Raw genomic sequence first — 24,311 nt, forward strand, 5'->3', positions numbered from 1 at the left:
TTCTCTTTCTCTTTCCCCTTTTCTTTCATGCAGCAAATATTTACTAAGCAGCTCTTACGAACCAGTCACTGAGCTGGGCCCTGGGGTAAAAGAAAGACACTGTCTCTGCCTTTTTGGAGCTCAGAGTCCAGGAGGAGAGACAGGGAGTGGTCAAATATTCGTTCAAAGACATGTAAAGACCAGCGGTTATGTGAGGGCTTATGACTGGAGACAGGGAGAAGCTGACCCGGGCACACAGGCTGGGGAGCCTATGATGGAACTGAGAGCTGGAGGGGCCAAGGTCAGGGCCGAGGTCAAGGCTGAGTTCCCAGGGCATACCCATATGGGTTAGGAAGGATTATTCTCCTTATTGCAGAGGACACTGGCTGCACGGGGGTTGAGCACCTGTCCCAGATCAGTGGGGACAAGCAGGGTGCAGTGATCCCCCAGCTGGCACATCTCCTGGCCACCAGGAGGCCCTGGTTTCCCTGTGGGAGAGAGGCTGCCTGGCCCTGCCTAGTCCCTGAGGCGTGGCCTGTCCCTTTCTCTCACAGGCCCGTGGACCCTGTGCTAAAGGCCATCAAGGAAGACGATGAAGAGGCGGTGAAGGCGATGATCAAGGCGGGGAGGAATCTCGCAGAGCCCAACAAGGAGGGCTGGCTGCCTCTGCACGAGGCGGCCTACTACGGCCAGCTGAGCTGCCTGAAGGCCCTGCAACGAGGTGAGGCAGCTGCTCTGGGTGCAGCCGGAGGTGGGAGCTGGACGCAAGGGCAAGGCTCCTCCCTTCTGAAGCCCCACAACAACCCGGCTGAGGGGAGCGGGGCCGGGAGCGGAGAAATGACTTGCGCCCCTCCCCCAACAACACCCTCCCCGCTCTCCAGTCTCCCCAGTCCTCTCAGGACAGGAGAGACCAGTTCCTAGAAAAGAAAGGAGGGAGAGCTGACTTCTGAGAGAGCCACTGCCAGCTTATTCCAGAATGTTCCAGGGGCTGATTTGGTGTGGAAAATACTGCAGCTGTGCCTCTGCCTGCCAAGGCTGTCCCCCACAGCTGTGGGAGCCTGGGCAAGCCATGCCTGCTCTCTGAGCCTCAGCTTCTCCCCAAGCCAGATATAGATGGGTAACACCTGCAGGCAGCATGAACCCCCAGACAGCCCACCGCACTCCATGGCAGAAACAGCTGCGTGAGACTGAGCTTCCGGTGGTGGCTGGTGGGAGTATAAGGAAAGGACAGGGCCATTCAGAGAAGGAGGAGTGTCAACCAGGGAAGGCTTCCCAGAGGCGGCGGCACCTGAGCTGGATTAGTAGTATGATCAGGAAGCTGAAACAGCCCTGTGAAAGCTACTAAGTTCAGGGCCGAGATGATGAAGGCAGTCTGGGTGGTAAATTGAGCGGATACCACACAAGTCTGTCCTCGGCATTGGGAGGAACTCAGGACTACTTCTGTGTTAGGGAGGAGACAGGTATCTTTCTCCTTCATGAATGTCCTGGTCTGTCTCCCGCAGCATACCCGGCAACCATCGACCAGCGCACCCTGCAGGAGGAAACAGCCCTTTACCTGGCAACATGCAGGGGACACTTGGACTGCCTCCAATCCCTGCTCCAGGCTGGGGCTGAGCCTGACATCTCCAACAAGTCTCGAGAGACACCACTCTACAAAGGTGAGCCCCCTTGGTGGGCTTCCCAGAGGAAGGGTCCAGAAACTAGGAAGGCAACTGAGGGCATCGCTCCTGAGGTGCATAATCGTGCCCGCGGGGAGTCTACTTTGAAGGGACAGCCTCACTCTATGTATCACTTAGGTAGCCGAATCATTGATTAGTACACATATTCAGTCAACGTCTCCCAAGTCCTCTTGGGATGAGCATACTGTGGAGCACTGAGGGCTCAGACACGAAAAGATACCGTCCATGCCTGAGCGCTCGCCCCGTCCGGTGGGCATCGACTCATAGACAACAGCCAGCTAAGAGCAATGAAGCGCTTGACTCAAGGCATCTGGGAGCACGGGGAAGGGGACCCGCCATAGGGGAAGGGGTGGCCTGAGCTGAGCCTGAACAGGATAGATTTACTGGCTGGACAGGCAGGGGAACAGCATAGGCGAAGGCAAAGAGATATGAGAGAATTTGTACCTCTGCAGTGTTTAATAAAACTCAAAATTCCTGGCTGACTCAATATATCATCCAAAGATGTTGGCTACCCTAGCAAGTGCCGAGAGTCAAAATGTGAATAATCGTCACAGCTGGCAGTTATTGAGTGCTTTCTCAATGCCAGGCACTCTCCATTTATTCACCCTCGTATCCATCTATATGTGAAGTAGGCACTGCTAGAATCCCCATTTTACAGATGAGGACCTAAGGTGCAGAGACCTGAAATGAGGCACCCGGGACCACACAGCGGGGGGCCAACCTGGGACTTAAACCCAAGGCGTGGGATGCCAGTACCTCGCTCTGAACTACTACATCACGGAGCATCTAGTTCATGCATATGCACTTAAGCGATCGGCCTTGGGTCTTGCAAAAATGAGGGCTTTTATACTTTGAAGAACTACAGAAATCCCCAATTTCCCATGTGTCTAGCATCTAGCACCTGGAACATTCCGTAGGCAGCAGAAACTGGGTAGCCAGCTGGTAACCAAGTCCACTGCAGACCTGAGGCAGAAGTGTCTCCCAGGACTCACATGTGTCCGGCCACCACAGCCATCACCTGGGTCTTCAGCTGTCCCAGAGACAGCCCCCAGGATTCTGAGCTATTCATACTTGAACCTCGGACTCTGGTCCTGCCTGAGCTCCAACATGAGCCAAGCGCTGTGCTAGAACCTTCCATGCACTGCCTCACTCGGTACTCCCACAGCCTTATCTCTGCTTTACAGGCGAGGAAACCAAGGTGTTGAGAGGTGGGGAGCTTTACCTGGGGTCCTGTTTGAAACATTACACGAGCAGCACCCCCTTCTTCTTACTACCCCACTGACTGACTCAGAGAAGCTTCCAGGGGTGGTTAATTTGGACAAGTGCCCAGTCTACCTGGTGATAACTCTGGCCAGAGCCAAAAGTACATTTAAGGTCTAGAGAGAGATGAGGCATAAGGGGGAGGTTTGGGCAGGTTGAGAAAGACTTGACAAGTTGTACTCAGAAGATAAATTTTACCCCAAATTAAGTGAGTAGCCTTCGAGGAGGGGTTTTGAGCAGGAACATGACTCCGTCCTCCTCCTCCTCCTCTTCTGACCTTGGCAATGGGAAAGACAGAAGCAGGGAGACGCGTTTGGGGCACCCTGGAACATCCCGGAGAACAGAAACTCCAGACCCCATGGCCTGGGTTTGAATCCCAGGTCTGCTATTTACTATCTGTGTGACCTTGGGCAAGTCAATCAACCGCTCTGTGCCTCATCTTCCTCATCTGTGAAAGGGGATAATAACAATACATCTTTTAAGGGTAGTTGAGAGAATTAAACTAGTTAATTATATAAAGTGCTTCGAATGGATTGCCTGGCACATAACCAGGGCCATACACATGTCATCAAATATTATTGCGAGTTTAGTATTACTACTACTTTTAGTTGTATATCTCAGGTGTAATTCTGTATATCTCAGGTGTAATTCTGAACCTGAGTGCATCCCCAGTGGATATTTGTTGAGTGGATGGCTGACGAGCGCATGAGTGCACAAATGAATGAAGTCTTGGCTGATCAGGTCCTGCCAGGGGCCCTGCTGACCACCTTGCTTCTCCCTGGGCGCAGCTTGTGAGCGCAAGAACGTGGAGGCCGTGCGCATTCTGGTGCAGTACAACGCAGACACCAACCATCGCTGCAACCGAGGCTGGACGGCTCTGCATGAGTCTGTTTCCCGCAATGACCTGGAGGTCATGGAGGTCCTGGTGAGCGGAGGTGCCAAGGTGGAGGCCAAGAATGCATACGGCATCACCCCCTTGTTCGTAGCTGCCCAGAGTGGGCAGCTGGAGGCACTGAGGTTCCTGGCCAAACATGGTGAGTGCTAAGGGTCCCTGCGTCATAGAGTCCCCGAAGGGCATACATCCGGGAAGGATCTCAGAGATCAACTCTAAGGGAAGGCAAGGTGTCATCTCGTGACATGTTTAGGTGTCATCTCGTGGACATACTCCGATCGAGCGATAGTATCTTGCAGTGCTGTGTTGAGCATTCTGAGGCTGGGACCAGGTTCAGCGGGACATGTGTTGGGAGCCACGAGTGGGGCCTGCATTGGGCACAGATTCGGAGGAGAGTGGCACATGTGCCGCATATTTGCATTCTCTACATCCTTGTTTTGCAAATGAGGAATCTGAGGCCCCCAAAGGGGAACCGAGGTCTCTATTTTCACACAGCAAATTAGCGGTAGAGTGAGTCTCCGTCTCCTGACATCCCTTCCCACCGTGTCACATATCAGGGCCAGGAGGAACCTCAGACAACTTCTAGATCACCTCTTCCTCTGTGGGTGCTGACACCAAGGACTGGGATGGGAAAATGATTCGTTCAAAGTCACACGGCAAATTCGTGGCAGAGCTGGAATTTGAACCCAAGTCGTTGATTCCACTCTTTGCCTGTGAAAACTCTTTGTTCACTTAAAGGAACAAAATAAAATAATATGGTCTGCATTATGATGTCCCATAGCAGAAAACCCTGAGTCAGTGGCAGACATTCTTTTGGGTCAAGAGCATTATTTTCTGATCTCCCGCAAGAACACCTTTAATTTTTTTCCCCTCTCTCCATGAGAAGTGACAGCAGAGAGGCCGGAGGTAAGCCAGCCCCTGGGGCAGATTGGAATCATTTGTCGAGGACCATCTGTGTGCCAGACCCTGCATGAAGCACGAACACAGACCAGGCCAGCGGGGTTTTCTCCATAGCCACATGAGGTAGTTAGTGTCTTCGTTCCATTCTGTAGATGAGGAGGCTGAGGCTCAGAGGTTAAATGACTGGTCACAGTCAGAGCCTCCATCTGACCCCAAACTGCACTTTCTTCCTACTTTGCCACACCACCCAGGCCTCCAGAATGGCCACCATGGGACCTGGCTCAGAGAAGTGGCCACTTAGCATGTGCCTGAGCGGTTAGGGAAACAGACCCAAGGCACTTCCGTGAAGCCAGGGACGAAACTGGATGGAGCAGCTTGAGAACAAAGGGGCACAGGCAGGGCCCTGGGAACCCAGGCAAGAAGGCTGGGCGATGGGCAGGGTGCTCAATGGGCAGGGACCGGCTAACCCCGAACCTCTGCCCAGCTCTCCTGCCAACACTGAGTCAGGGTCTCTTCCCTTTGTGGGCTGTGTCCACCCACAAATCCAAATATTTTCCTTGTCTGAGCAGGTGGCTTTGCTGGCAGGGTCCAGGCGTCCAGGCTTCCAGGGCACCTGACTTCTCGAGCACCTGGTGTCAGAGCTGCTGGCTGACTCTCCCTCGGGGGCAGAGAGCAGTGCCAGCCCCTGTGCTCAGGCCCCCTCCTCCTGGAGAACTGCCATGTGCTGAGCACCTGCTCTAGGCCAGGCACCGTGCAGGGGGATCGTCTTAGTCCATCCGGCTGCTGTAACAACACCATAGACGGGGTGACCCATAGACCACGGGAGCATATTTCTCACAGTTCTGGAGGCTGGAAGTCCAAGATCAAGGTGCCGGCAGATTCAGTGTCTGGTGAGGTCCCACTTGCTGGTTCACAGACTACAGTCTTCTCACGATGTCCTCGCATGTTAGAAAAGTGAGAGACTCCCTGGGGTCCCTTTTATAAGGACAGAAATCGTGTTCATGAGGGCTTCACCCTCAGGGCTTAATCACCTCCCAAAGCCCCGCCTCCTCACACCATCACACTGGGGGGTAGGTTTCAACATATGCATTTTGGGTGGGACACAAACATACAATGTACAGCAGATATTTATTTATTACTTCTCACAGTGACCCCAACTGATAGATGCTATTATTCCTGGTCGACGGGTAAGAAAATGAGACTCCTAACAACTGCCTGAGGCCATGGAGGTTGTAAGCCATGAGACAGAAACTTCAACTGGTCCTTTCCTGTCACAAAAGCCTGTGTTTGTTTCACTAGACCAGAAATCAGTTATCAGAAACTAAAAATTACCAGAAAGCCTGAGATAAGCAGACTTCCCAGCGAGAGAGGAGCTGTGGATAGCAAATACTTTTGATGTCAGCCCCTGCTGACATTCCACTGCTGGCTCAGTTCTATTTCATTCCAGAAGAAGGAGGGACTGGCCAGCAGGCTGTAATCTCTTTTTGTGGAGAAACCCGAGTGCACATCAGTGCTCTCCATCACCACTAGGAGATGGAGCAGGCACAGGAGATCGGGCTGAAGGGAAGCTGTCACCAGGCTTGATTCCTTCACCCATCTGCAAGATGTGGCGTTTTCTTCAGAGGAGACAGGAAGTCATTCCCCTCTCATTCCTGGAAATGGAAGGAAAAGAAGTACCAATCCCAATTAGTAAAGTCATTAGGGTTCTTCTTTATTAGGGCTGCTGCGAGGGCCTTCTTCAGTGCAGGGCCTGAATCCTGTTGAGTGGAGTTAGGGTTACGAGCATGGCCTCTGCCATCAGACCATTCGAGTTCGAGTTCAGGCTCTTCACTTATGAGCTGGGTGGCCTGAGGCAAGTTGCACGGATTTTCTGTGTTTCGATGTCTTTGTCTGTAATACAGAGGTACGAGCAGAACTGATCACGCCGGTTATCCAAAGAGAGGGCACATGCAAAGCACAGCGCCCAGCACATAGTGAGTGCTCAGTAAATGCCAGATCATCGTGGCAGCTTTGGGCGTAACCCTAACTTTTAAAGGTCGTTGTTAAATAACCCAGCGTGTCACGGTGGTTGGCACCGTCCGACATGGAGGTCACGTCAGGGACAGTGACCGCCCCGATTACTCACCGATCCGCCTCCTCTTCGCCAGGCGCTGACATCAACACGCAGGCCAGCGACAGCGCGTCGGCCCTCTACGAGGCCTGCAAGAACGAGCATGAGCTGGTGGTGGAGTTCCTGCTGTCTCAGGGTGCCGACGCCAACAAGGCCAACAAGGACGGCATGCTCCCACTGCACGTCGCCTCCAAAAAGGGCAACTACAGGTCAGCCCAGGCCCTGTCGCCACCACCCGACCCACACTGGGGGGCTCCAAATGTCCCACCCGCAGGGGGAGAAAGGCCCAGTTCAGAGAGGAGAGCACCTCTGGGGACAAAAGAAAAAGGACCGAGCAGTTAGCAAGCTGTAGTGCACGCCTAGCGCAACATGATAACATTGGACACGTACCAGCACTTTCCATTACGAACTGATTTAATCCTTTTAACAGCTCTGCTTTTAGTGATCCTTTTCACAAATCTGCTAGGTAGATACTGTTATCAAATGAGGATGCTAAGACACAGAGAGGGTGAGTGACTTGCCCAAGGTCACACAGCAGGAGGAACTCACTACTCCAAATGTCCCATCTATAGGAATTCCATTCAAAGTGCCAGGTATGAGTCTGGACGAGGGGATATTTCTGGTAGGGATGCAAAGATAACATCTCAGGCAATTAGCAAGCATGCAGGGGATACCTACACTAATACAAATAGCACCAATAATCATAGCTAGCCTTTACCGAGCGCTTACCATAAGTGGGTACTTCCAGTGAGATGGGAGAAGCTTACGTTCTCAGGGAGCGGTCTCGTGGGAGGGAAGATGCACATGTAAGCACGCGTGTGGGCGCGCGCGCACACACACACACACACACACACTTATGACATAATGGAAGGGCATGAGAGCTGAACCCATGGTGGTCACAGAGGAGAGAGACGGGCGTGGGCCGGAAGTAGAGATGTACTAGAGCGGGCCCATACCTGCTCACAGGAGCCAACGAGCCAACCGTTAGTTCTCGCCGATTGCCTGAAATTGGCCATGGGGCGAGTATTCACACCACAGAAACTTGTGAAGGCTGCAAATCGGGGCCTCCTTATCCACCCCACCCCCGGCTAGTTGGAACACCAACCAGCGCCACTGCTAGTTGAAAGGGTCAGAGAAGACGTGCCCAGGGGGCAGAACTCAAGCCACTTGTGGGGAATGCACGGGGCCTGGTAATTTCCATTCAACCGGCCAGTGTTTCCCCAAACTGTGACCATTCACAGACTTTCTTTCTGATACGAGACATCTATACTCTTATTGCTTAGTATTGTCCCTTAAAGACATTCTTCCCTAAAATAAATTAGTTTTCAAAAGGAAATGTTTATCACACTATTAAATTGATAAAATTATCGACTTACAATTAAAAAAAAACCTTTTCACCTAAAAATCCCACCTCGTGTACCCCAGATGACACACTGTGGGAAACACAGCCCCGTCCTCAGCGAGGAGAGAGGGGAAGAAAAGATAGTGTATGTTGGGGGTGTTGGCTTCTTCCCTAAGGCAGAGGAAAATGGGGCGAAAGTGACATTTCAGAGAATGAAATGGGCACATAAGAAGCCTGAGGCCCTGCTCGGCAGGCCGGCCGCACAACTGACCAACCAATGCCCTCCCACGCCCATGCCCGATGCGGCACAGAGGAGACCCTGCCTTCTCGCAGGCAGCCGACCTGGGCTTGAATTCCTGCCGAGGCCAGGGGCATGTTACCTAACCTTTCTGAGCCTCAGTTTCCTCTTCTACAAAATGAGAAGTAGTCACGCCCGATTCACAAGTTGCTGTAGGGACTTGCGAGATGGGTATACGTGGAAAGGACGCACCCAGGAGAGTGCCTGCCGCGGAGGAGATGCTCAGAGGGTCTGCCCTCCTCCTCACTTATGGAGAGAGAGTGCATTTCATCGCTTATCAGTTAAGCAATGGAGGGAAGGAAACGATGGGTCAGCAGTGGGGACAGGCGAGATGGCATCTTTCTCTTCAGCAAGATGACTGATGCTGGATCTTTCTCTTCAGAAAGATCCAGCATCAGTCAACTAACATGGTTTATCTTGAGCCTGACCCGAGGAAGATCCAAAGAATGAACAAGAGGAAGGGGCTGCCCCTTAGCATTCTCCTGGCCCAGCGCCTCTCTGTACTTGCTTAAAGCACAGTCATTCTTGACTATTCTTTAAATGGCACATCCTGGAACCACTGAGCCAGAATCTCCAGGATAGAGGGAACCCAAGCTCTGTCTGTGCAAAGATCCCTGAGCCAACGAGACACAGCCAGCCCTCGTTTCAGGGGAATCATTGATCTAGTCTAACCTCTGATTCACAGAAGAGAGACCCGAAGCCAGAGATGGGAAGGGGCTTGCCAGAGAGTGCAGAGCTGGGCCTGTCTCAGCATCCTTAGGTCATACCCAGATGCCTTTAAGATGTCTGGCCCCAGCTGACAGGAAGTTTGACGGCGCACTGAGTACACCCAAGAGCGAAACAGGGAGCAAGGCTGGTCCTCCCTGAACTCCCCCGATGAGTGGTTTAAGTCTCCCCAGAGTGTCCTGCTGTGGATTCACGCTGACTCCCAGAATGATTTCCCTGCTTATTCACCCTCCATTCCCAGGGTCAAGTTCCCTCTGACGCCCAAGACTGAGAGGTGCCAGGCCATTTTTTGAGAACTGTCTGAAAAAGGTCAAGGCCAAGTTTCCAGCAGCTTTTGCCACCGGGCAGAGCCCACAGCCTGACCAGCCCTTCACTTACTCCCTGGGCACGTGACGTTAGTGGCCTTCTCCACACCGCCCTCCCATAGGCTGCTCAGGGTTCGATGTGACATTCCCTGAGCATTCCATACTTAGCTACCAGCCAAACACCCTGCCCATCCACAGCATAGAAACAGTGCCCAGCAGCTGGTCTCAGTGTTTGCCAGTTGGTGCCATCTCTTCAGACATTGAACTGGAGGGTGTGACCCTCAGGCGTGGGTGAGAAAGGAGCCCCCCAGATCTCAAAGTCTCAGTCACCTCCCAGGCACACCTTTCCGATTTTCATTTCCCATTTAGCAGAGGCGCCTTTTGAGATTAAAGCTCAACACCAAAGATGGACGTTTGAAGAAACTGTTAGACGAGAGCAGACTCCCCACCCCAGCCCCCCACCCCGCCCCCGCTCCACGCACACACCAATTCCTTTAAAAAGAATTTGGAATAACATCGAAACCAGTGGTTTCCAGCCCTGGCTACACAACGAAACCCCTGGGGACTCAAAATTCAGTATGCTCGGGCCCTACTCACTCTCCGAGATTCCGATGTAAGCAGTCTGGGCTGGGGCTGGAGGTGCAGGGTTCCTAAAAGCCACCCAGATGATTTTACTGTGCAGCCCAGTAGAGAACCAGTATCTTAGAGTCTATTTTGTGGCTGACATGCAACACGGACTTGCATTTGGGGCCTCACTCCTGACCCCCTTGTTCTTAAATATTCTTTCTCTTTTACTTCTAATTTACACTACCTTTGCAAGCCACTTAAAACTCTTTCTGGAAAAAAGCAGAATAGAGAATATTTAATACATTAAATTAAAACGTAGCTTCTAAAGCATGTTCACAAGCATGCTAGCATCCCTATTAATTAAAAGGGGAGCTAAGGCTCAGAGCTCAAGGCCTCACAGAAAATAAGAGGGGAGATGGTGGGCACAGGATCCTTCCCCGCCCCCCCAACCCCCCACCCTCATCCTCTGCAGGAAGCTGATTGACTGCCTGTGGCTTCTGAGAGAAACAATGAGATTTGCATCAGGTGTTTCTCAAGGTGGATCACCTGCAGCAGACTCCCAGGCACCTCCCCAACCTGCTGAATGAGGCGCTGGATAGCAGGGCCCAGGAATCTGCATTTGAGTGATTCCCAGAGCTATTCTGAGTCACACTGTGGTTGAGAACTGGCAGTTTGCACCCTCAGCAAGCTCCATTCTGTGTCTGAAGACCCAAAGACCCCTGGATAGATCGGCTTAGTGCAAGGGGCTGCACAGAGCTGCTAGTGCCTGCCCTTCCTCCTTCACGGAGGAACCGCTCCGTGTTCCAGCTCCTAGCATCTCCTAGAAAAGCTGCACACTTGCTCCTGCAAGCATCCCTCCTAGGCGGGAGTCCTTCTGTGCCCTTGGGAACACCCTCGGGCCAATGCTCCACTGGTGGACCTTTGCTGGCTCCAGCATGAGCATCACACAGGCTCAGAGAAAAGGCAATCTCCCGAGACACAAACACACACGCACGCACGCACGCACACACGGCAGGGTTGGCATAGTGCAGCTTAGTGGTTTTGGCAGAGGAGTCATCTGTGGGCGGCTGGGTCCCTTGCGGAAGTAGAGTCCACAGTCAAATTTATACTAATTGTTAACAAAGGTCACACCATGGTGACCCAGTGACCCAGAACGCCTCCACGTTTGGAGAGGCAGGGCAGTGTGCTGCAGTCACCCTGGGGGTCAGGATACCAGCGACCACCATTTATCAAGTGTGTACTGTGTGTCCATCAGCTTAATGTATAAGATCTCATTTTCTCCTCAAAAGCGGCCTCAGTGAGAGTGTCATTAAATTGTGGCAGAGCGAGCCCACCTTGCTGGGTAGTTACAACGAGTAAATGAGATAAAGTACTTAGCTCATAGGATCAGTTTCAGGATTAAACAAGCTAAATGTGTAAACGCACTTTGAATGGTGCCTGGAACACAGCAAGCGCTCGGTGATATTATGGTGATTATTATTTAGGGGGAGAAAGTGCTCACAACAACCCATAGGGGCTCAATCAAGGGTAACTATCACCATTCTCATCCTCACTATTATTATGACTAATTACCCTTCTGTCATAGATGTGGTTCTGAGAGATTAAGTGACATGCCTGAGATGGCCCAGCACTGAGAGGTAGAGCTGATGGCGTAATCCAGGCCCACTGCCCGAGGTGGGACCCCCGCGGGCTAAGTTCAGCCTGCTTGGGCTAGCTCTCTGCTCTGTTGCCTCTCACGTGGCTGGGGTTCAGGTGGGACAAGTAGTATGGCAGGGTAGCAGCCTGGAGCAAGGGGAGTATGGTTCAATGACTGGTGGGTGCCAAGAAAAAGGCAAGGAGGGACCCAGTTATTAAAGAGCGTGAGACCGAGGCCTGGTCCTGAGACTGGGGTCCAAAGTCGCCTGCCGAGATGCGAGGTCTGCTCTGGTGTCAGGGCCTGAGCTGGGAGTGCAGCCACCACACTGGGGAAAGGAGGGGGAGCAGGGAACCGGGCCTCCCTGACACTGAGGGCTCTATCTGGCAGTGGGCGCCCTGTTTCTCTTCGTAAAGTGTGCTTTGAGCAGTAGCGCTCTGTGGTCCCACGACCTGGCCCCAGCCTGTCCTCCATTCCACAAAACAGGCTAGGGGAGAGAGGCAATGACATGCAGTGGGGCCGCCAACGCGGCCATTCCCCAGGGTTAGGGGGACTGGTGCGTCATGGAGAAGCCTGGCCCTGGGCGTGCTAGACACCTACGCTGAGGCCTGGCTTTGCCATCCACCTCCTGTCCCACCTCACACTTAGCCCCACCCCAGGACCAGGCCTCGGTCTCACGCTCTTTAAAATGGGAGGGCTGGCATACTGACCTCCATTACCGCACGATTAAGATGACGCTCTGGGGCTCCAGGCAGTGTCCACTCACGTTCCCACATTCCTGCCACTCCCCCTCGGTTCTGCAGGAGATTGCCAGAGCCCAGCTGTGACCCGCCGGAGATACCAGCCCCATCTGGCCGGCAGCCCCAGGCCGTCCGTCTTGCTGTTCTTTCCCAGTTTGGGCAGGTTACGGCTGTTAGCGAGCATTTATTGCCAATGGCCTCAGTCCAGGGCGAGGCCCCAGCCCTGCCTTTGACCAGCACCTCTGCAGAGCAAGGTCAGGCCTCCTGTGCCTGCACAAATAGAAATTAGGAGGCAATTAACCCCCCTGGGTGTATGAATTTCCTTTTGAGGTTTTAGAGGCAGATTTTAGGCAAACAGCATTACTAACAATAATAACACTTTCCACTGAGATGCTAGCGGGAGGTTGCTGGCATCGGATTTCCAGGAAGTGGAGAATCAGCGTGCCAGGAGGCAGAGAGGCGTGGGAACGGGCCTGGCGGCACCTGCTTGCCCTACCATGGCCACCTCCTTGGAGCCCGCATAGGGCAGCGAGGTCACCTGTCATCAGGGATTAGATGGATTAGGGGCCTGGAATCATGACAGGAGCTCGTTCCTGCAGATGGCAGGGATCTAGAGCAAGAGAGGAAAGATAAGGGGTCAAGAGTCCTGGGGTCAGGCTCCCAGGCTGCTTTACGACCTTCAATTAGTCACTTCATTTCTCTGAGCCACATGGATTAAAAGGAAGGCCACAGACTTGCTCGGGTTACCTCACGGGGTTGCGGGGAAGGCAAAATGGGGCAGGCAAGTTAATGCATCGTGAAGAATGCCGAATCCCCTGACATATCCGCTGTCGCCCCTGACTGCTACATAAGAACTAAGGGAGTGGTTAAGAATGTGGTCCTCACTCTAGGGGAAAATCGGACTACCTGGGTTCAAATCCCGGCTCCATCACTTACTGGCTGTGTGTCTTTGGGCAAGTGACATACTCTCTCTGGGCTTCTGTTTCCTCATCTGTGAAGGAGGGTCACGCTGGTGAAGGCTGTGCCCGATTCAGCAGGAGAGAGCAGAGCCAGGGACCTCCAGCCGCAGCTGGGACTGACCCGCCCCCTCCAGGCCCCAGGCAGGGCAGAGAGCCCGGCAGAGGCTAGAGTCAGACTTCAGGGTAAGAGGCGTTAAGACTTACAAGACAGGGGAGGTGACTTTATGGTCACTCTGCACCACTTCTTACTGACTATGTGGCTTCAGGAAGTCGGTTGAAGCTCCCCGAGCCTCAGTTTCCTTATCTGTGAAATAAGGATAGCAGCAGACCCCAAAGTGGTCATTGTGAGAATGGCGGGCTCCTCCGCGGCCCCAGGTGGGCCCGTGGCGCCCTACACGGCAGCGGCGAGCAGCCGGGCCTGGCCCCGACGCGCCCTCTGCTGGCGGGGCCGGCCCCGACGCGCCGGCCGCCCGGTGACCCGCGCGTGCCCGCCCCGCCCGCAGGATCGTGCAGATGCTGCTGCCGGTGACCAGCCGCACGCGCGTGCGCCGGAGCGGCATCAGCCCGCTGCACCTGGCGGCCGAGCGCAACCACGACGCCGTGCTCGAGGCGCTGCTGGGCGCGCGCTTCGACGTGAACGCGCCGCTGGCGCCCGAGCGCGCGCGCCTCTACGAGGACCGTCGCAGCTCGGCGCTCTACTTCGCCGTGGTCAACAACAACGTGTACGCCACCGAGCTGCTGCTGCTGGCCGGCGCCGACCCCAACTGCGACGTCATCAACCCCCTGCTCGTGGCCATCCGCCACGGCTGCCTGCGCACCATGCAGCTGCTGCTGGACCACGGCGCCAACATCGACGCGTACATCGCCACGCACCCCACCTCCTTCCCCGCCACCATCATGTTCGCCATGAAGTGCCTGTCGCTGCTCAAGTTCCTCATGGACCTCGGCTGCAACGGCGAGCCCTGCTTCTCGTGCCTGTACGGCAACGGCCCGCACCCGCCCGCCCCGCCGCCCTCCAGCAGGTTCAGCGACGCGCCCACGGGCAACAAAGAACCCGGCGTGGTCCAGGTAGGAGGGCGCGCTTCGAAGACGGTGTGGACTAGTGGTTCACTTGCTTTGGAGGCAGCTTGGACCGCACGTTAAAGGCATGATGGTTAATAAGCCTTGGAGACAGTGAACTAGTAGTTAATGCGCTTTGGAGAGAGTGTAGACTAGTAGTAGTTAGCACACTTTGGAGGGAAGGACATGTCCCCTGCCCTCGCCAGCCTTAGGTTCTCACCTGCAGAATGAGCTCGTTGAGTGGGTGCCCTAGGTCTGGGTGTCCCAGTGCCGGTGTGTTCTCTCTTTCAGTTCTGTGAGATCCTGTCTGCCCCCGAGGTGAGCCGCTGGGCAGGGCCCATCATCGATGTCCTTCTGGACTATGTGGGCAACGTGCAGCTCTGCTCACGGCTGAAGGAGCACATCGACAGCTTCGAGGACTGGGGCGTCATCAAGGAGAAGGCAGGTAGGGGCTGTCGCTGCTGCTGCAGGCAGGTATCCCCGCCTGACTCAGGCCCAAGACTCAGGACGTGTCACTGTCACTAACATTTGATGATCGTCTGCTCCATGCCAGGCTCTGTGCTGTGTGTCACATACAGTGTCTCCGTGAGTCTGTGTTTTATAAATGAGGAGACTGACCCTCAGAGAGACGATGGCACCCGGGCCAGAGTCGCACCACTAGTTAGTGGCAGAGCTGGGATTCAAACCCAGTTTGACCAACTCAAGTCCCTCCTCCTAACTCAAGTCTTTCCAGGACATTGTAAACAGTTCCAGCTCCCTGCGGGGTATCAGGATGTTCGGAGTGAGTTGCCTGTGTTTGTGGCCTGAGAGGCAGTGCGGTGAGGTAGAGGAGAGAATGATGGCCTCAAACTGTAAAGTGCATACGAAACACACGGACATCTTGTTAAAAATGCAGGTGCTCACTCAGCAGATCTGGGGCAGAGTCTGAGAGTCTGCATTTCACCATAACCACCGCCCGCCCCCCACCCCTGCCGCAAAGTGGTGCCAGTGCTTCCGGTACACAGACCACACCTGGAGCAGCACTTGTCTAGGAGGCAAGGCCTCTGAGCTTTGGAGCCAGGAGCATGCTAGGTGACCGTGGCCCCAGCATCCCCATCTGAACAGAGGAGGTTGGGCAGGCTCGTGTGCAGCCCCCGCCAGCTCTGCCAACGTGAGGAGCTTGCAGGGGCCTGTGCCTGGCACAGTGAGGTGGGGTTCAGCCATGGTCCAGCTACTGTTTGCCGTGCAGATGGGGCAGCCTGGCTCAGTCAGGCTGAGACTCCCTCCTAGGCATTATAGAGCTCACCTGAGCAGGTGAGGTGTCAGAAGCAATGGAACTGGGTGCTGCTGATGATACTGAGAAACGGGCGCCTGCCCAGAGGAGTCCCAGCTGCCCCCCGGCTTTCTGCGACTTTGAGAGGTACAGTCCCATCTCTGGCCAAGCGTTTGCCAGTCACATAGCACAGAGGCTGAAATGTAGCAAGTTGGTATTATCCCACCATGCTGCTGTGCCCAGGTGGGATTGTGCTAGCTTCTTGCCTGTTCAGGTGTGCCATGTCCCAGTGCCCTGACTCTGACTTGCCAAGTTCCCCCTTGATCCCTGCGCCCCTTTGAACCCAAACCTACTGTAGGATTTTTTCATTCGTACAGGTGCCCAGGAAGCACTTGAACTGAGGCTTTTGATAAAGTTACTGGGCCGGTGACAGGTGGGAGGGCTGCACATTTACCTGCCGGCTCCCTCAGGGTACAGCTCTGGATGCTCAATAAATATTCATTGAGTTCATGAATAATTGGTTACTGTCACCATGAGTCTCTACCGCCACTAGAGGGCCATGTGGTCCAAGCTTAGATGTCAGCCTTGCCCTTCACTGTCCCCTCCTCCTGTCCTCGCTGGAGAAGGTAACGCCTTACAACTAGACTATGTTCAGGTGGGGGGGAGACGTGTGGGACTATACATTTATTAACAGGTAAAACAAATAACTAATTCTTAACCTCTACCTATTTTTGGTTACCTTAAAGCCCACCCTCCATCTGCAAAACACTCTCCATATACTTTTTAATTCAAGGCCGATTTTGACATCGTTATTCCAGGAGGAAGGGCAGACACGCTCTGAAAGGTGGCATGATAAGCCCAGAGTCTCCTAAACTATCCGGGCCACCAGCCAAGCCCTAGTGGCCCTGTGTCCCCTAACCACCCCTGGCCTTTTGCCTTCCTCCCCACAAGTTTTACTCTCAGCTGAGAAAGGGGCCCAGCTTCCCAGGTTCTGGCTTAAGTGAGATCAAAACGCAGCAGAAGTGTCAGAAATGCAGTGATGACGGATCGCATTGTCGCCTTAAGCACTGCAGCTGCCTGGGCTCTCTGTCCTCCCCCCACATTCCCTCTGTATCCCCATCTCCCCTGGGTGGCCGTGGCCTCCTTGGCTTGGCACTGCTGTTTCCCCTGCTTAGAATGCTCCTACCTCCTTCTGCCCACCCATCAAGACCCCGCTCAGATGGCAGCGTCTGGTGTGAGCCCTCCCCAAGGGCCCTGGGCCAGCGCCTCTGCATCTCTGGCCCGAGCGCGGGGCCAGGCACAGCAAAGGGGTCAGCCGTCTTTGTCGAATGAATGAATGACGTGCTTCGATTCAACAAACAGCTTCCCTGTGCCAGACCTTGGGCCCAGGGCTGAAATAAATGACCCCGTTACTAGATGCATCAGCCCTTGCTCCCACCTCCCCGCTCCCAGCTGTGAAAACTCCACTGCATGAGGCATCCTGTGGGGCCTCCTGGGGAGGCAGTCAGGTGGGATTCTGGGACCTGCAGGGAGTTGCCCTGTCCCTGGCCCCTCTGCACCACCCAGAGCCCAGAGGTAAATTCATTGCTTTGGGGGCCACTTAAGAGCTCAGACTCCAAACCTGTTTGCTAAGGTCTGTGTCGGGGCTCTGGGCTGTGTATGTAGAAGAAGGAGCAAACCTTTGCAGGTTGCAAATGGCAAATCAGCATTTCTCTTTCTCTCCTTTTTCCAGAACCTCCGAGACCCCTGGCCCACCTTTGCCGGCTTCAAGTTCGAAAGGCCATTGGGAAGTACCGTATAAAACTCCTGGACACGTTGCCGCTCCCAGGCAGGCTGATTAGATACCTGAAGTATGAGAGTACCCAATAACCGGGGCGCGTGCAGAGGGGGTGCTCTTCAGACTGTTTCACTGAATCTCAGGACCGCGATGGCCCCAAATCCAAGAGGACCTGGTGACAGATGAGGCTGTGGGATGCTCTCCTTGAGCTGGGGCAGCCACTGTGACCTCGCCAGGTCTCTGGGCCAGAGCTGTGCCCAGAGCAGAGAATGGAATGTGTCCAGTACGGGGAAAACAAACCAGGTTTATTTTCAAACGAACGAGTAGATCCCGGACCTTCTCTGCCATCGGGAATGGCAGGAACCTCCATTCCTGGGGCAGGAGAGGCCGGCAGGGCAGAACTTAGGGTGGGCCGTGGCTGGAGCGCCTTCAGGCTGAGTCTGCCTTTGCCAGACAAGCTCGCTGCAAAGTTGGACCCTGTACCTTCCCCTTTGCCCTGTGAAACTCTCCCCAAAGGTGTGGCCTGGGTGGGGGTGGGGAGACCCTCGGGCCCAGAGGGCTTCCGTCAGTACAATAAACATTGCGCAGAGGCCACTTTGCACAGCACCGTCCCTCTCACCGGAACCCCCAGGCCTGGGGTCCTCAGTCCTGCTCCTGGCAGGAGTAGGGGTGGGGCAGGGGCTGGGGCCAGGGCACACAGACCCATGAACACGTGTCACCTTAGTTCGGGCTTCTGAAAGACCCAAGAAAGTGTGTCCTTCATGCACCAAAAGAGACCCGACAGCCCGAGGATGGGGTAGCTTCCTGCCCCGCAGTCGGAGCCAGCCGTCAAGGTTGGTTCTCTCTCCTGGTTCAATCGCCATGGAACAGGAGCTTCATCACAAACAGGATCTCAGTGCCCACAGGTCTCCTGACACCTGGGATTGTCTCACACGAACATGTGCCCTGGCACTCGGTCTCCAGGTCCTGTTCACGCCCGCTCTGCTATGGAAGTTAAGATAGCACAGTACTGGCTACTGTGAGCACAGGTGCTGGAGCGATGGCCATCATCCGCATTTGCAAAGCCACCCAACTTGAGAGGCATGACGCCCTGTCCCCTCGGTTGCCTCCTTCAGTCCCCACATGGCTCTGTGGGGTGAGCCAGGCAGGTGCTGCCAGCCTGTCTTCCTCTGTGCAGGCGAGAAAGCTGAGGTCAGGCGGTGGGATGAGTCCTGGGCACTGAGACCAGCACACCGTTCCCATGAGAGTTTCAGTGACACACGCGTGTTCTCTCCCCAGGTGTGATTAAAGCTATGGGAGGGGACACCAGAGCGGGCCACCTGGCTGGGTGCCTGGGCCAGGGCTGCCTAGAATCTGGAGGTGTTAAGTGAGATCAAACACAGTTTCTGGCCTTTGAAAGATGAGCTGCTGGGCGGGCAGGGAGCTCCTGTTCCAGGCCCAGCTCCGCCTTCAGCTCGCTCCCCTAGGGCCTCGGGCTCCTCACAGCTGTGGCCCCTGATGGCCTGACTGCTCCCACACACTGGCTTTCCGTGGAACCAGTAAGTCCCAGTGTCTGCCTAAAGAGGAAAAGCCTTCCAAGCAGCACTTTAAAGCGGCGGGTCAGAGAGCAGGAGGCAATGTCTTGCAGGGCGTGTGGGAAAACGGGCCCAGAGCGGGGCGGGGACTTCTCCCAGGACACACAGTAAGTCCCTGGGCTTCCAGCCCGAGAGCACTTGGTCACAGCCCCACGCTGCCTCGCTGCAGAGATCCCGAAGAAGTCCTGAAGGAAGCCCGATGGGGCAGCGGCCACCAGTGACGGTGACAGAGCAGAACAGTGTTGGCGGCACGTGGGCGCCATTTACTTTAGGGTGTGGGACCGCTGGGCCTGCATGCCCGGTTCTTAGACTGATGTGGGTCCCTGCCAGTCGGTCACAGCCACTGGTCAGGGCCCCTTTCCCCACAAGGGCCTGGCCCAGCCTTGACCTTCTCAGCTCCCCTCCCCCACCGCCCACAGCCCAGAGACTAAAGGGTTAACGCCAGGCCTGGGGCCTCCTCCCAAGCACCATTCTGATTGGTGGGTGCTCAGGCTGTGGGGTTGGTACACATTTTGAACACGCTGCTGGAATTTGCAGCCATCACGCTCTGTGGAAACCCTTGCCACCACTCCCATAATTCCTCTGTCCCTTACCCCTACCCCTGGGAACCCCCCGCCCCCCAGAGGATTTCAGCCTCAGATCCATCTCCACACCACCACCAAGTGCCTAAAATCCTGAACCGGCTCCATGTCGTCAGCAAGAGCACGTTTGACCTGGCGCCTGGGACTTGAGGCCGTGAGGACGTGAGCGAGAGGCGGGTTCCCGGGTCTCGCTCTGAACCAGCTCGGGCTGCGTCCTGGTCAGGCGAGCATGCCCGCGAACGCCTTCCTAGGCTTGCGTTTTCCCTCCGGGCTGTCCGGCGGCGTCTTAGTGAAGGTGTCTGCTTCCTCGCGAGCCTCACGTGCCCGAATTAGCACATCTCCGGCCGTCAGCCCCTGGGAGAGGCCGTGGGGGCCTGGGCGTGCTGGGCTCGGGCCGCACCCGCCCCGAGAACACGAGCCTCCCCGAGCTCCTTCTCTGGGCAGGGGGCGGGGGGTGTCGGACGGCCCGGTCGATAGACGTCACTGTGATATCCGCATGGCCGTACCTGCAGGCCTACTCTCCAGGGAACCGGGAGGGATGACTTTTGGTCGGTGCAGCTTTTCATCACTGGGTAGCACTCAGAGGGTCAGGCACTCACACCGTCCCCACGACGACCCACGCGGCAGGTCTGTTTCCAATCACATTCTTCCACTGAGGCAATATTGGCACAGAGAGGTTAAGTAACTTGCTCGAGGGCGCACAGCTGGGAGATGGCAGAGCCCGGGTTAGCGCTTGTAGCACATTTTGCCGTACAGTGGGGAGGGGCCGAGCCTCATCAGGATGGATCTGGACGGGCCTTCATGCTGATGTGTTGGGGAGGACATACCTGCTCCTGGCCCCCTCCCTGCTCTTTAAAACCAGAGCAGCCTGAGGCGAGGGTCCCAGTGAGGACCCACTATCCTATGTCCCAGATAATTTCCCAGACAACTCTGGCTGTGTCATATGGCCTTCGGCTCTGAAGTCCTCCAAGACGGGGGGCCCCAATCTCTGGGCTGCGGAGCAGGAGGTGAGCGGCGGGCCAGCGAGCAAAGCTTCATCTGTATCTGCAGCCGCTCCCCAGCACTAGCATCACCGCCTCAGCTCCGCCTCAGGTCACCAGGCATTCGATTCTCGTAGGAGCACCGGTCCCTGGTGCCACAGAGGTTGGCTCTAAGACCACCGGACAGAAACAACCGTACACCCACCACTGAGCAAGCCGCCCCTCCATGTGGATGGCCCCCTCCAGAGGACCCTGGAGCACAGGGAGGCAGAGCCCTAAGCAATCACTAACCGGGGGCCTTATGTCAGGAAGGGTTCCGAGGCCCAATCAAAGTGGAAGGCGCCACGGAGGAGACCATCTCTTCTCCACCTCCTCCTTTCTGCAAGTGGGGCAAGGAGGCCCTGAGAGGAGGGAGCCCCACATCCCATAGCAGAGGCAAGATTGCCGCTCCGCCTTCCCCAGAGCCATTTGGAGCCTCTGGGGATCCAGCCTCCCCAGCTTCTGTCCCCTGACACAGAGAACCAGTACATCCTCTCCTGGTGGCTTGTTTCTACCCTCTGTCTTTTGAATTGAGCCATCGGCCCCTACGGCCCATTATCGGACATCACAGAGACCTTTGGGCCACTTCTGGGCTCTCCCGCAGCCAGCCACCTCCATAAGCGGCCCTCCATCTGGCCACAACCATCATTTCTTAGGCCTGGGGACCATTCAACTTCATGACACCCAAGATGTGGAAACTGCAAAAGAAACATCTTTATTCTTTTAACTTTCTTAATATTTACAAAGAACAACATGAACACAACTGAAATTGGCTTACACAGTGGGTGGCTAGTGAACAGATGTGTAACTAGGGTTTCTGGGGTGGCTGGCAGGCCAAGGCCACACAGGGGTGGCAGGATGATCTGTTGGGCTCTCGCCTGGTTGGGGAGGGGCCAGCTGAGCCCAGTCCCACAGCTTCCAAGGCAACAGCCTGAGAAGTCCCTGCCCCAACCTTGCCCCAACCCTCCCACACACATGCAAAGGGAAGGTTCTCAAGAGGCCACACCACTGCCCAGCCTGCTCCTCATAAGGGGAGCTTCCGGGGTTCCCAACACCTCTGCAGGCCAGAGGTGGGGCCCAAGTCCCTCCCGGCCCAGCTAGAGGTAGCCAAAGACATTGAAGATGGGCGGGGGCAAGGCCGGCTTGGTGGGTATGGGTTTCAGAACCACAGGTCTGTACACTTTCTGCCCCAGACCATCCACATCCTTGCAGAAGTGGGCCAGCTCCCCCGGGGAAACCGAGCTTTTCCTCCACAGGCCCAGGCTGGGCACCGGGCTCTGAGGCAAAGCCCCTGGAGGGCCCGGGTAGCTGGGCTGTCCATGGTACTGGAAGGGGCAGCAGCTCCAGGCATTGACACGGCCCACCAGGGAGACCCCAGGCATCTTGAGTGGCTCCTTTTCAGCTGGCACCCTTGGCGACATGGGCACCCGGGCCGCCTCGGGCCCCAAGGGCTCCAAGCCCTTGCAGTGTTTCTTACCCTCATAGGGGGGTCCCGCCCTGAGGCCCAGTCCCCCCTCCAGCCCCACGGGGTAGCTGTGGGTGGGCCTCGGCTCCTCCCAGAAGGAAGCGGGCAGCTGTCTTTTCCTCATGGGCACCTGGCCAGGCCTGGCAACTTCTGGATTCTGCCCCTGCAGGGTCTGCTCCTTAGCGAGACACGCCTCCCTGTAGGGGTTCCCCAGAGCCTTCTCCTTGCAGCCCCCACCCCCGCCGGGGCCAGCATCTGGACCAGAATCGAGGGGCAGTCTCCCGGGCCGGTCCTCGGGCCCCCTTTTCAGGTGAGGCTCGGCCCCTCGGCCGGGGAGGCCCCGCGGAAGCCGGGAGTACTTCTGGGAGAAGCGTTTGAGCTGCTTCTGCAGGTACTTGCGGTGGTCCACGGAGCGGCGGCAGGGCGCGGACTTGTCCAGGGCTGCCTTGATGTCACTGGACGCCAGGTTCACGAAGTTCAGCAGCATCTTCACGTCACTGTCAGATGCCATCGCCAGGGGGCCACTGCACAGGGCTTTCCATGAAGAGGGTGGTTCTGCTGGTGGCTGGCAGCCTCAGGGGAGGGCACAGAGCTGACCTGGAGGGACACACAGACTATTGGAGTCTCTCCAAGCAACCACACCCAGCTGTCCCCAAAGGCCACATGGTTGTGAACAGTGGGCCCAGCCGCAGCAGCCCTCAGCCCCAGACAGAGTCCTGGATAGAGGAATGCCCGTTCACGCCACTAAGCATTTCGTGAGCATCTGTGATGGAACAGGCTCCAACACGTTTAGTCTTCTTGGGTCTGTCACCCTCTACTTGCAGCCGAGGCTCAGAGAGGTCAGGTGACTTGCCCCAGGTGAGCCAGCTACAAGTGGCATTGCTGGGACTGGAGCACAAGCCTCCACATTCCCGGCCCGCCATGCCTCCCACACACCACGCTGCCAACGTGCACAACGTGCCAGCAAAGCATTTTCTCTTCTGAGCAGAGGCGACTGCCCCACTTTACAGCAAGGCCAAGCCCCCTGTCTCCCTGGTGGTGCCCTCCCCGCTCCCACCCCTGCCCCCAGCCCTGCTAGCATCAGCCCCCCTCCTCAGTCCCCACGCTCCACCCCCAGCTCTCACGCAGGACAGGCAGGACCCCTGTCTGGCACTCAGGCCGAGGCCTGCCTGGCGGGCTGAGCTCAGGCTGTGGACAGCAGGGACTCCCCGTAGAAGCATCTGCAGCAATTTCATGCCTCCTGGGCTACCACCCGCAACCCCTCGCCCCTCCCCCGGGCCCCAGCCTGCCCCACACCCCCACCCAGGCAGGCCCGGCAGCCTGGGCCTCCACACTGACCGAGGGTGCGGGCCCCGGGCCCCCCAGCGTGGCCCGGCAGGTTCCCCGCCGCAGACCTGGGCCAGGCCCGGTGCGGCCGGCGAGCTCCGAGCGTCCGGCTGGAAGAGGTTGTGCCGCCCTCGAGTGGGCTGAATGAAGGACGAGTCTCAGAGCTGGGGGGCCCCTCAGGCCAATCAGGAGCGCCTCTCCAGATACAAAGCATCCCAATCAGGCGGCAGCGCCCCGTTCCCACATTCTTTGCCGTCACAAATTGTCACCATGGGGACCATCACAAAAAAGACAGCTCCCAAATGCAATCATTTCCCGGTAAATTTCTACCCTTCAGCCCCGCTCTCCCCCTCGGCCTCCACGCCCTCCTCCCCTTGACCTCGGTTCCCTGGTTTCTCGAGGGGCAGTGTGTGTGTGTGTGTGTGTGTGTGTGCATGAGTGCGTGCGTGCGTGCGTGCGTGTGTGTGTGTGTAAAAAGTCCAAGACTGAGAAGACATGGGCCTGAGATCCGACCCCCAGGCTCCAGGCCGGCAGCTGCCATGCTCCAGTGCAGACAGACAATCGGACGGGTAAGCCGGCCGGGCGGCCTTCGGGCGGGCGGCCTTCCCCGCTGTCCTTGAGTGTTGAGTGGCTCTCTCCTCTCCCTCTCCCACCCTCGCTCCCTGGGGCATGGGCCCCGGCGGGCCTGTGAGGGCCAGCGGCACGCCGATGCGGGCAGAGGTAGCCGGGAAGGACTCTCTAATGAGGGGCTGGGATATCCATGGGAAGGGAGCTGGGGCGCTCAGGAATCTTGTCTTTATGTTTGCTTCCTCAATTGAGCTGCACAAAGCCTGAATTGCCCATTCAGCGCGGCCGGACAAAAGGTTGG

The 24,311-nt window shown here is 56.3% G+C and overlaps 2 protein-coding genes across 5 annotated transcripts in view; one reads left to right on the forward strand and one right to left on the reverse strand.

Moving 5' to 3' along the window:
• Positions 1-18,037, forward strand: part of ASB2 (ankyrin repeat and SOCS box containing 2) — a 28,678-nt gene extending 10,641 nt beyond the window's left edge. For all 3 annotated transcript variants that reach the window (XM_011379615.2, XM_011379616.2, XM_023522959.1), the window contains exons 3-9: positions 534-700; positions 1,482-1,637; positions 3,707-3,952; positions 6,858-7,029; positions 13,894-14,458; positions 14,741-14,894; positions 17,434-18,037. In XM_011379615.2, coding sequence (XP_011377917.2) covers positions 534-700; positions 1,482-1,637; positions 3,707-3,952; positions 6,858-7,029; positions 13,894-14,458; positions 14,741-14,894; positions 17,434-17,570 — 1,597 coding nt within the window. In that variant the 3' untranslated portion in view covers positions 17,571-18,037. The remainder of the gene's footprint in view (positions 1-533; positions 701-1,481; positions 1,638-3,706; positions 3,953-6,857; positions 7,030-13,893; positions 14,459-14,740; positions 14,895-17,433) is intronic.
• A 3,609-nt stretch (positions 18,038-21,646) lies between these two features.
• Positions 21,647-23,569, reverse strand: FAM181A (family with sequence similarity 181 member A). Of its 2 annotated transcripts, none has more exons than XM_011379617.1 (2): positions 23,287-23,363; positions 21,647-22,714 (listed from the first exon to the last, which is right to left on the reverse strand). In XM_011379617.1, the coding sequence occupies exon 2, from the start codon at positions 22,626-22,628 to the stop codon at positions 21,750-21,752; it is 879 nt and encodes a 292-aa protein (XP_011377919.1). In that variant the 5' UTR covers positions 22,629-22,714; positions 23,287-23,363; the 3' UTR covers positions 21,647-21,749. The 2 variants fall into 2 exon arrangements, with proteins under 2 accessions (XP_011377919.1, XP_011377920.1); XM_011379618.1 differs by lacking the exon at positions 23,287-23,363 and adding an exon at positions 23,456-23,569 and having other exon boundaries at positions 21,750-22,714.
• Between the last annotated feature and the right edge of the window lie 742 nt (positions 23,570-24,311).

The sequence above is a fragment of the Pteropus vampyrus genome, unplaced genomic scaffold, assembly GCF_000151845.1.
Source record: "Pteropus vampyrus isolate Shadow unplaced genomic scaffold, Pvam_2.0 Scaffold367, whole genome shotgun sequence".
Classification (NCBI taxonomy): domain Eukaryota; kingdom Metazoa; phylum Chordata; class Mammalia; order Chiroptera; family Pteropodidae; genus Pteropus; species Pteropus vampyrus.

Bases quoted from the DNA above. Each gene is read 5' to 3' on its own strand.
- FAM181A (XM_011379617.1), bottom strand. From the start codon at position 22,628: ATGGCATCTGACAGTGACGTGAAGATGCTGCTGAACTTCGTGAACCTG.